We start from the raw sequence: 10,465 nt of genomic DNA, 5'->3' as shown, positions 1-10,465 counted from the left end.
CTACGTAAGAGCATATAAAAAATCTGGAAGTAACACTGTGCATTGGGATAACACATGGACCGTATATTACACAGACTGCAAGGGGGGTGATTGATTTGTTACCTTTCGGTTTGAATTGTTCAACAAACTGCTGTAAAATTAATAGTCACAAATTTCATGAAAACACACTTTTTAATTAAAAACATTGAAGTATTTTTGTAATTACCAACCAGCCCCATCAATTCTTTAAATTCAGGATTTTGGCTTCCACAATTGAATCTCGAACTCAGGATTTTGGCAATTTACTTTAAAATGACAGGTATGTTTATTATACTGTAGGCTGGGGACAACCTTATTTTTTTCTCTACATGTGCAGTGTGCTCTCAGTGTTATGCAAAATAATATAGTGAGTCAACCAGCCAGTATGCTGGTGATTTATTGACTGCCCAACTTTCTTGAAGATACAATAATTTGTCCTGCCACTAGCACTGCAGGGAATCATTAAAAAGTAGTTGTAAACTGTCTACAACTTAATATGGGAGGCAAATGTGTGGAAATGTCTGAATACTAAGACCCAGTTTTAGTATACAAGTATACAGGCTTGGAATAATAAAATTATGTTTGACTAATTCTTCAGAATACAAAAGCCTGCGTATTTTGTTACCTGGCCTCAGCATACTGGGCCTGTCTTTCTGCGAACGTTTTATGCACAGGTTTGAATACTAAGACCCAGTTTTAGTACATGTATACAAGTATACAGGCTTGGAATAATAAAATTATGTTTGACTAATTCTTCAGAATACTAAAGCCTGCGTATTTTATTACCTGGCCTCAGCATACTGGGCCTGTCTTTCTGCAAACGTTTTATGCACAGGTTTGCCTTTGGTGTCTTCTTGTGCACTGCTTTGATTTGAGCCTCCAGAATCTGGTCTTTTCAAAATTCTCAGCTGAAATCAACACAAAACATACCCCAGATCTATGACCATGCTCATATCAATCCATCCATAAAATCACAACTTTAAATTAGGGCAAGGGACTATAAATTATTGTTGTATTCAAAACTTGGCACTGCTGTTTACAGGAGTAAGAATGCAGGGGTTTCATTAAGGGTCGGGCACCGGGCAGACTCACCAGGTGTGGATATGACTTTGGCTGGCTGTATTTATAAAACTGTTGCAAATATGGAGTAAACAAAATACAGTTTTGTCGTTTTCTTGATGTATTCTCATGTCAAAATGTCAGAATTTCATACGCTGCGTTCAATTCAACTCAGAACGAATCGCCCCATAACCCATTGCAAAAGGAAATGCTCTGACTCCATAAAAGACCACCTCAAATGTCCCAATGTTGCGTGCTTTGCTATGGCAGCTCCAATCGCTTCAGAATGCAGGAAAATTAACACATCTCTGCAACTCTTAAAAGAATTTAAAAAACGTCTGGGTGTTAAACCCATGTGCCCCCCTGCTTCGAACCTTCATGAAACCCCTGATACACTTCCAACATCTAAACAATAGAGTCAAAAAACGGTGGTGGTAAATTAAGATAGCGGGGACACATATCGCGATCTTCTTATAGTTTTGCCTATGTGCGAGCCATCAATATTTCATGGTATTGCCGTCTCACTTTTGCTGCCTGTGATTGGTTCTAATGTTGAAATTGACATTGTTGCACTGAATTGGGTTGCTGATGTATGCAAACAAATACGTTTCACAGGTAGAAAGAATTGAAATTTCAATCAGGCGTGGGTTGATTAGTTTCCAGTTTTATTTATCCTTATAAATGATGGATCGCGATACAAAACAAATTGCAATTTTGAGATGGCAATACCACATTATATTGACAGCGTTGGGAGAAAATATATTCCGTATTGGGCGGAGTCGTGAAGCGACGGAGCCCAATACGGAATATATTTTCTCCCAACTAGCCGTCAAATTATTATAATGTGGTATTGCCGTCTCAAAATTGCAATTTGTTTTTAATATGTGTTCAGTGGCCAAAGGATTATAGCTTTCAAGTTGGCTACTCTATATATATATATTTACTTTCACAATGGGCAAGAAAATGAATACCGGTATAAATTTACAGGTATGTTAATATAACTATAAATACATAAATTCAAATACAGAGTGCATGTTACATATATGTTGCAGTTAATTTTTGTTTTCAGTTAATTTCTATTTTTAACTAGTTAGTTTTTTTGAACTAGGTGATTTTATTTCCAACTAGTTAGTTTTTTTCTAACTAGGTGATTTTATTTTTAACTAGGTAATATTTTTTTAACTAGGTAAAATTTTCAAAAACTGCGTAAACTTTTTTTCTCTGGTGCTATTGAAGGCCAACAAATTTTAGTGATTAAGGTCAAATGCACTTATTTTGAATGATTAGCTTTCATGTAAGGTTAGGGAGACTGCCTGCATTTTAGGAATTATAGGGTTAAGCTTTCAATTTAGTGATTAGGGTTATGCACCATTTTATTTGAAACAGTTAGCATACCAGGAGGCGTATGACAACTGCAGACTGTCTATAAATATTGCTGATATTTTAAACAGTATTTAAGTCTAACCACCCACTTGATTAGCGCTGATAGGCAGTATTTAAGTCTAAGCAACCATTTTAAAATAGTTAGCTTTCAATAACTGAGTTAGGATTAGTCTGCAGTCAGTGTACAAGTGTGAGACACTGCATTCCATGCATGGGATTGGCATGTATTGTAGTGATTTGAGTAATCAATTATCTGAAGTGTTTAGTCTAAAACAACCGTTGTCTTGGTCATTGGGTTAAGAATATTGGTCCCTGGTTATTGGAAGTAATGCATTCTTTCACTTGTAGGATAAAGGGGTTAGATTGTAAAGAAGCTGTGGTGCTGTGTCGGTGGGAAAGTGAAGTAAAAGAAAGGATTTATCAAGGGAAGTTGATATGGGAAATTGACCACTGTGAAGAAATTTGAAAGCTGGCATTTTGATTGTTAGCCCTTCCTCAGAGCTCAAGCCTTTTTTTGTCTTTCACATAGAAGGACTACTTTTTGAAATGAAAAAATAGTGATATTTTTTTATGATTCCTTTGGAAATATAACTTGTTTAATACAAGATTGATAAATATTTCTCTCTCAGATTTTCAATTAACAAGAGCAGTATACTACCGGAAAGTAACTACATTACAATAACGTTACAATGGTATTATTATTTGGTACTGCTACAATATGAATAAACTTCAATTTACCTTGAAAGAAAATTTGTTTACTCATTTTGCAAAATGGCCTGTTTACATGCTACAGATCCAATCTACTGTGGGAGAAATAAGTGATTGGAGTTTTCCAAACTTGGTCACTACTCGGGCAGAATGGTTTTTTTTTTTTATATCAGTTACTTTTCCTTAAAGCAACTACTGTTTTTCACACTTGTGTCCTCTGTGAGAAATTCGACTATGTACTTGGGACAAGATTTGAAACAGTTCCCATTTTAGAGCTACTTTCTTGATGTTTGCCGTTGCTGTAAGCCCATTTCTTTTAAGTTATCATCTCATGTTCCCAGTTTGTTAATTGTTTCTTCTCAGATCGATCTTCGTTTCCTGACAGGCCGAGTTTCTTCTGTGTTTTTCTTTCAAGAAACGTTTGCCCTTCCTGTAAAAATCATCTTCTGAATAACAAGTTATTTGCAAGTCTTTTCAATTCCTGTATTTCTCCATAGAAATCGATTTCATTTACACTATTGCATTGGCGTGACTCCTCCATTTTATCAGTGCTACAAGATTTACAACATGTGCATGGCTCTGGTGTCCAAATGTAAATAAATTAAAGTTTGGACCGAGAGTGGCCTGGGATGAATAGTAAAATATTTAATTATAAATTATGATGAGAAGTTTGCTTGAGTTGCTTGTGTGGTCAAGTGGATAAGAGAGTGGACAGCAGATCCAGAGATAGGGTTCAAGTTCAAGTTCGGGTGAGTGAAAAAAAAAGTCTTGACAAGTATGGATTGTCTGTAAGAAGTGCTGTAAAAGGGGGTGGGCATAAGGGATATCCAAGGGGGGAGGTAACTGGAAGGTAAGGGGGGATAGATCCATGAAGAAAGGGTGGGGTAGGATAGGGATAGTAGGGGAAGATGAGGGACAGGTAGGACAAGTAGAACGGAGAAGGGCAGAGTTTCGTTCTTTTTTCATAGCCCCTAAAAAACCAAGCCCCTGTTTTTTAACTACACCCCTTAAAAAGGAAAATCCCTTTTTTAGACAGTTGATTGAAAAAAACCTAGTTAAAAAAAATTACCTAGTTTAAAAAAAAATTACCTAGTTAAAAAAAATTAACTAGTTAGAAAAAAAAAATTAACTGAAATGAAAAATTAACTGCAACATATACGTGTTGTACACACTACACTGAACTAAAGAAAACTAAACTAATCTAAACTAAACTAAACTAAACTATAAAACTACACTAATTAAAACTAAACTACTGTAAAGAGGTGTAAATACGTGTAGGAGGTAAATCTTAATTATTGTTACAAATGATTTTTGTCTGATGCTCTCATTCATTGAACTTATCCTTGTTCCTGCTTGATTAAGGTAGTATCTACGGGTATGTTCAATGTTGGGAACAGTTGGCACTGAGATGACATCAAAACGAAAAAAATGTAAATGTAAATGCTTTGTTTATAGTGGAAGTGCACTTGCATGCATGTATTTATCAAGCTAGTTAATACAGGCACTCCACTTCAAACAATGTGAAAGAAACAATTCAAACTTAAACGGAAACATTGTTAAGAACCCCAAATGGCAGGAGGCAACCAGTTGGCTATTTACAAATCCAAACCAGAGGTCGATCAGAACAGGATTTGAACGCGGAGCAGCCACATGCAAATCCAATGCCCTAACCACTGGACCATGCAAGGCATACGGTATTAATACTGTGCAGTACCTGTGGTTTATACAGGGTTCTGTGTGAATCCTCTTGCATCATTACTGATGATGAACTGTTCTTGTTTTCTTGTAACCTAAGTGAAATGACAATACATAAAAATTCGCCATTTTTCATCGAAAAGCCCCGAAATTCGCGAATTTCGTCGAATTAGGCTCTCATTACTTTTGCACAATACTGTAAACAAATGCAGTGCTATCAGCTGACTATCATAATGGCATTTTACATACATTCTATGTTTTTAAACTTACTAATTGCATGTACATGTACAGCACAGGATCATAATTATTGTGTTTAAATGTTCTTCCTTGGAGTCTTGTAAATTACATGTAAGCCTAAAATACAATTACATACATGTACATTGATCTCCTAACACTGTTAAACCAAATAAGAGAGGAAGATACAATAATTATTTAAAGTTCATTTTTTTCCTCCAATTAAAAGGGCTGCTGTAAATCTTTTCTTTTCAGTAAGTTATGCTAAAATTGGTTTCAGTCTGCTGCTGACAGATCTCTAATATTGCATCCTGTTCCACAGTTCTAAGAGATCTAGCTCCTGCATTGTCTGCTGCCAACATTAGCAGACTCAGTTATTGGTATCAAAATACTTAAAATTAAAGACAATTTGACTGACAGGTTCTTTTCGAGTGTAAAAGTTCAATTTCAAATAAGTAAAATTCCATACCAAGACCACCAATAACTGTAAAGGACTACACGTATGAATTCACATAATCAAATACCTGTACGTTGCAATATCAAACAAGAAACTTGAGAATTTACATGTACAAGCCCTGAATAGTTTTGGGACTTAGAGAAAAAAGCCAGTGGAGCTCTATCTTAGAAGGAGCCCCTTTGAAAAATGGGCCCAAGATGGAGCCGTTTCTAAAGCATGAAAGGCTTAAAGTATTGACCCCTGAGAATGAGACTTTAATAATAGATTTTACTCTGTCTAACACCTGACAATTTTACTCATCAATGGGGCGTCCTTGGGCATTTGAGGCATCAATGGGATAAGTGATTTAGCTCATCAATGGGCATTGCCTCAGGAGTTAATGGGTTAAACAGTGTTCGAAATTAGTGGTCGTCCAGTCGTCCCAGATGACAAGAAAGTTCCACCAGGCAACAAGTTTTTGGTAGAATTTAAAGTCTGGTTGCCCAAGAGAAAAACTCAATGGACAACCCCACCAAAAATACAAAACGAATTAATCACAAGCAGCACCCGACTTACTTGAGGAGCAAGGATGGCACAGTTGGTTAGTGCGCGACCTTGGTGCAAGAGGTCCTGAGTTCGATTCCCGGATCTCGCATCCTTGTTTCGACTTCTTTCCTTTCCGTGTAGCTAAGTACATGTAGCTTTAAATACCCGTAAAACGGAGCACTGATGGAGAGGGAGGAGTAAAATGACCGCACCGTTGACCTCAGGTTTGTCAGTTGAATTATTGTTACAAGTTATCGACGTTAAATATGGTTACTTTACTTTTTATGATATTGTCAATATGATCTGATAGGAGTGTGAATTAAGTTAACAAAAAATTTAATAATAATAATAATAAATTTGCCGCAGCTGAGCATTTTCCCGTGTTTTGAATATCTGTGGCTTTTACAAAACATTTTTAGATAGGAAAATGCAAGAGACAATATTACAAACATTTAGGTGATGGACTTCCAAAAAAAAAAAAAAAAACCCACAGGCACATGCTAAGAACTATGGGATACTCAAGCTCCATTGCCATGTGATTGCATCTCAACACAGACTGCAGTTAATCCTAGGGGGTATTCTAATGGACAACCAAGGATTTATAAGGGCAACCTTATTCACGGGTGTGGTTGCCCGACTTTTGAAACAGGGACAACCTGGATTTTTTTTTTTTTAATTTCGAGCACTGGGTTAAATACTGTAAGTGACGGCGTAATAGCTCCTGTTAGTCATTCCACAAATTAACATCTACCATTATCTGTGAATAGAGCTAAACAAAAACAACAGAAAAAGGATTTCTGGACTTAAGTTTTCTTTTTTATCAAGGAAAACAACAATTATTAATTATGAAAAAGCATAGGGATATGTTGACTCTCTTACTTCATTGATGGAGCTGGTGGTTTTTGGTCCTTTTTTCTGACCTGTTTTTCTCTTTCCTCCATTCTCCTTTCCAACTCCTTATAAAGAATTCAGAACAAAGTAAATAATTGGAGCTACATGTAGGATAAAGACTGTTTGATTTTAACTGTTACGATATCTGAGGCTATTTTTTTATTGCTTTCCCAAGGCAACCAAAAATTAATGTAGCAGGCATTCAAATTTATAGCTTGTGGATGTTCACTAACCAGTGGTCAGGCACTTTTCTTTATGTTCTCCCTTTTACAGCTAAAAAATAAACTGGTCAAGAAAATTACAAAATAATACTAAACTTAAAGGAAAAATTGCTTCAGACAGGCATAGCTCAGTTGGTTAATGCATGGCCTTCCGAGCTAAAGGTCGCCAGTTCAATCCCTGTCTCATTCCATCAACATCTGCTTCGACTTTCCTCTGATCCATGTACATGTAGCTGTAGCTTAAACACCCATAAAAGGGAGCATTGATGGAGAAAGGGGAAAAAGGTGCACACTGAAGGCCACAAGTTTATCAGTAACTCTAGTTCACAGCTAGTAATGTGTTACCCACATAAAATAACGTCATTAACCCCTTTACCTTGTCAACAGAGATATTTAAAAAGTATAGAAATAAGCATTGCTTCTGTGGTAGGCCAGTCTTTAATCACTTTTCAAAAGCTCTGTCCCCACCATCGTCCATTGTACCTGACTTTCATTTTTTTTTTTTTTTTACAGAAAACTTAGGTCAAAAGAAAGATTAGGAGGTGTTCTGATGTATTCCTGCCACTCTTCATTTTCATAAAAAATTTAAGGAAGCAAATAAATATATTCAAGAAACAAAGTAATAGAAGTAGTAAACAACTTACAGTGATTGTTTAAACTGCAGGAGCAGTTGTAATGGTTAAAATATTAAACGATCCCTGGAAGTATGATTGGCCAATCTGTTAACCAATCGGGTGAAGGATCAAAGGATCAAATAATTCTCTTTTATTTTTTGGCCAATCACAGTAAAGTGCAGATTGTGAACTACAGGCAGAGGACTCATGAAGAAATTATTGTATTAGGCATACTTAATCCCCACTCTCTCAACACCATTTAGATGTACTATTTCCAAAACGAGACCAAGTGTTTCATCGGGGTATCCAAACACTGAGAAACAAATGAAAGCACAAGGCCGTGGGCCGAGTGCTTTTATTGTTTCGAGGTGTTTGGATACCCCAATGAAACACGAAGCACAAGTTTTGGAAATAACTTCTCATGATCACTCTCAAAGAAATCATCAACAAAGACTTCCAATTAGAATTGTTTGCTATCTAACATTCCTTCCTGGATAATTTCAATATCAAAGATGTTTTTCACTGGCTTAATTAATTTGCATTTATGGTGCGATTTAATTTATTCTGAGATGTGAAAGTTGCATTTACAAGTTCAGTTGTGGTTTAGTCAGGATGTACATGTATACCGCAACAAAGTCTTTCGAGAGATTTCGGCAGCCGAAAAGTGTGGTGGATGAGAAGAAAAGTGTTGATAACGCAGTACCCAAATCAACAGCTTATAAAACCAAATGGTCGTTTAAGGTTTTCAAGAAATGGAAACACAATCGATTAAAAAAAGTGAAGTCCTGTACTTTGGAACCCGGCGGCCTTTTTACCACGAAAGACTTTGAAGAAGGATCTTTACAAACTTTGGACACGGCCATTACATAGATGTCTACATGCAGTCTCAACTACTGACTGTCGAAGTTCGTTCAAGAAGTAAGCAATTATAAAAGTTATATTACTTCTGAGTAATAAATACTCATTGATTTTGTGCAAATTGTCATTATGCATATTTTAGTGGTATATACCACTCTCACTGAAGAGTGGTATATTGCTTTTCATTGGGTATCCAAACACATGCACGTGATGTGGTATACATGCAGTGATTTGTAGTTGACTTTATGAATTATTAATGAGTTTGAGAAGTTCATCATCCCACCCCACCCCAAATGGCCACTGAAATGAGCAATAACAGGTTGATTTCAGATGATTAATCTCCCCCTGCTTCAAAACATTTTTTTTAGCAAAACGTTTCAACAATAAATGGTCAGGCACCACCTAGCTTACATATTCAGATATTCTTAGACAACTGTAGTAGGGAAGGTTATGCAAATGAACCACACCAGAGCTGTATTTCAACCCGCTTCTGTTAAAGCTTAAAAGAAATAGTTTCATTTTCTCTTACATTATAGCCCCCCTCCCCCCTATTCAATGTTGGAAGGTACATGTAACTCAACAATTTCCCACTGAAACCATTCAATTTTGCCAACATTGAAGGAGGGGGGAGGGGAGAGAAGCAATGAGGACGTCAAAAGTGCTAGTCCTTCCCAACAGTTTTGTCTATGATTATAGGTTCGCTGACACATCCTTTTAAACCATCTTTCCTACATCAAGTTGAAAGCAAATTAAGTACAATCTCTGCCTCTGTCAATACTTTAGTCAGAGACCACACATTGACTTGCTTTTTTTCTCTTTTCAGTGGTTTTTGTTTGAGGTGTCTTGTGTAAGACTCTAGATCCCATTCCTGCTTACCCTTTTGTGCCCTTTCTTCTCATTTATTCTTTTCTATCTCGTGTTTGCGCATTACATGTATTCATTTTTGAAACATCATTATGAAGCCCACGTAACATGAAACCTCAAGGTCAAGTTTCAAACCTTACGTTGTTGTGATTCAATTCCTTACCCACATTAGTAAACTCAGATCGTCAAAGTCTCAATTCCAGAAAACACAAAGAGAGAAATGACTTCGGTATGGATATGTTCGAAGGGAAATGTTAAAGCTAATTTAATTCGAACGGATCACTTCACTTCGCTTTTCCTATTATGATGTACATATTACGAAGATTTGATAGCACAGGTGAAGCTGCCAATGCAACTATTCCTTTGTAATTTTTGTAATTATAACCTGCTTTATCAAATAAAGAATTGATTGATTGAAGCACTGGTCACAGTTTTTCAATCATTGTAGTCGTCACCGTACAATACTGTATGTTAATTTGCAGGTGTAAACATCATCAGTCGACAGAAATCTATTTAATCCACTTTTCAATTCATCATGCATGCATGTATTCTCCCAGTCAATCGCACAGGTATTTTACCTAATTTAAGAATTTAAAATTTATTCCTTCGTAATTCAGTCCAAATAATGCCTGGACACTTCGTTTCGCCCTTGATACAGTACAAAGAACAACTTCGAATCAATGGACATAGATTCTCTGGTCAATCACCGAACAATTAAAAACACTCCCTTCTATTATACTTTTTACGGCACTTCCTCTTACTAAAGGAAAAAAAAGGGACTGTGAGGTTTGTAATACTTAAAAAATGGTTAGAAGATACGATCAATAATTTTTTTACCCCAGAATCGGCCATGTCCTCCCAGCTATCCCAAATATCTTCATCGTCTTCCTCTGCCGCCATTGTACAGCTCACTTCCGATGAAATCAAACGCATGCTCA

The 10,465-nt window shown here is 36.4% G+C and overlaps 1 protein-coding gene across 1 annotated transcript; it reads right to left on the bottom strand.

Annotated features, from left to right (window-relative positions):
* Window positions 1-775: 775 nt before the first annotated feature.
* LOC137997588 (SUZ RNA-binding domain-containing-like) lies at window positions 776-10,462 on the bottom strand. Its single transcript, XM_068843665.1, has 4 exons — window positions 10,365-10,462; window positions 6,959-7,035; window positions 4,883-4,958; window positions 776-926 (listed from the first exon to the last, which is right to left on the bottom strand). Exons 1-4 carry the CDS (start codon window positions 10,458-10,460, stop codon window positions 801-803), a joined length of 375 nt encoding a protein of 124 aa, XP_068699766.1. The 5' UTR covers window positions 10,461-10,462; the 3' UTR covers window positions 776-800.
* Between the last annotated feature and the right edge of the window lie 3 nt (window positions 10,463-10,465).

This window comes from Montipora foliosa, chromosome 3 (genome assembly GCF_036669935.1).
Source record: "Montipora foliosa isolate CH-2021 chromosome 3, ASM3666993v2, whole genome shotgun sequence".
Taxonomy (NCBI): domain Eukaryota; kingdom Metazoa; phylum Cnidaria; class Anthozoa; order Scleractinia; family Acroporidae; genus Montipora; species Montipora foliosa.
Note: the sequence above shows the minus strand (reverse complement) of the source record. Positions and strands in the feature narration are given on the sequence as shown.

What these genes read in the sequence shown, in the direction of transcription:
- LOC137997588 (XM_068843665.1), bottom strand. Translation starts at nt 10,460, where the DNA reads ATGCGTTTGATTTCATCGGAAGTGAGCTGTACAATGGCGGCAGAGGAA. An exon ending in AGGACATGGCCGATTCTGGG is followed by an intron (nt 7,036 to 10,364) that starts GTAAAAAAATTA and finishes ATTCTTTATAAG; the next exon opens with GAGTTGGAAAGGAGAATGGA. An exon ending in CCACCAGCTCCATCAATGAA is followed by an intron (nt 4,959 to 6,958) that starts GTAAGAGAGTCA and finishes CATTTCACTTAG; the next exon opens with GTTACAAGAAAACAAGAACA.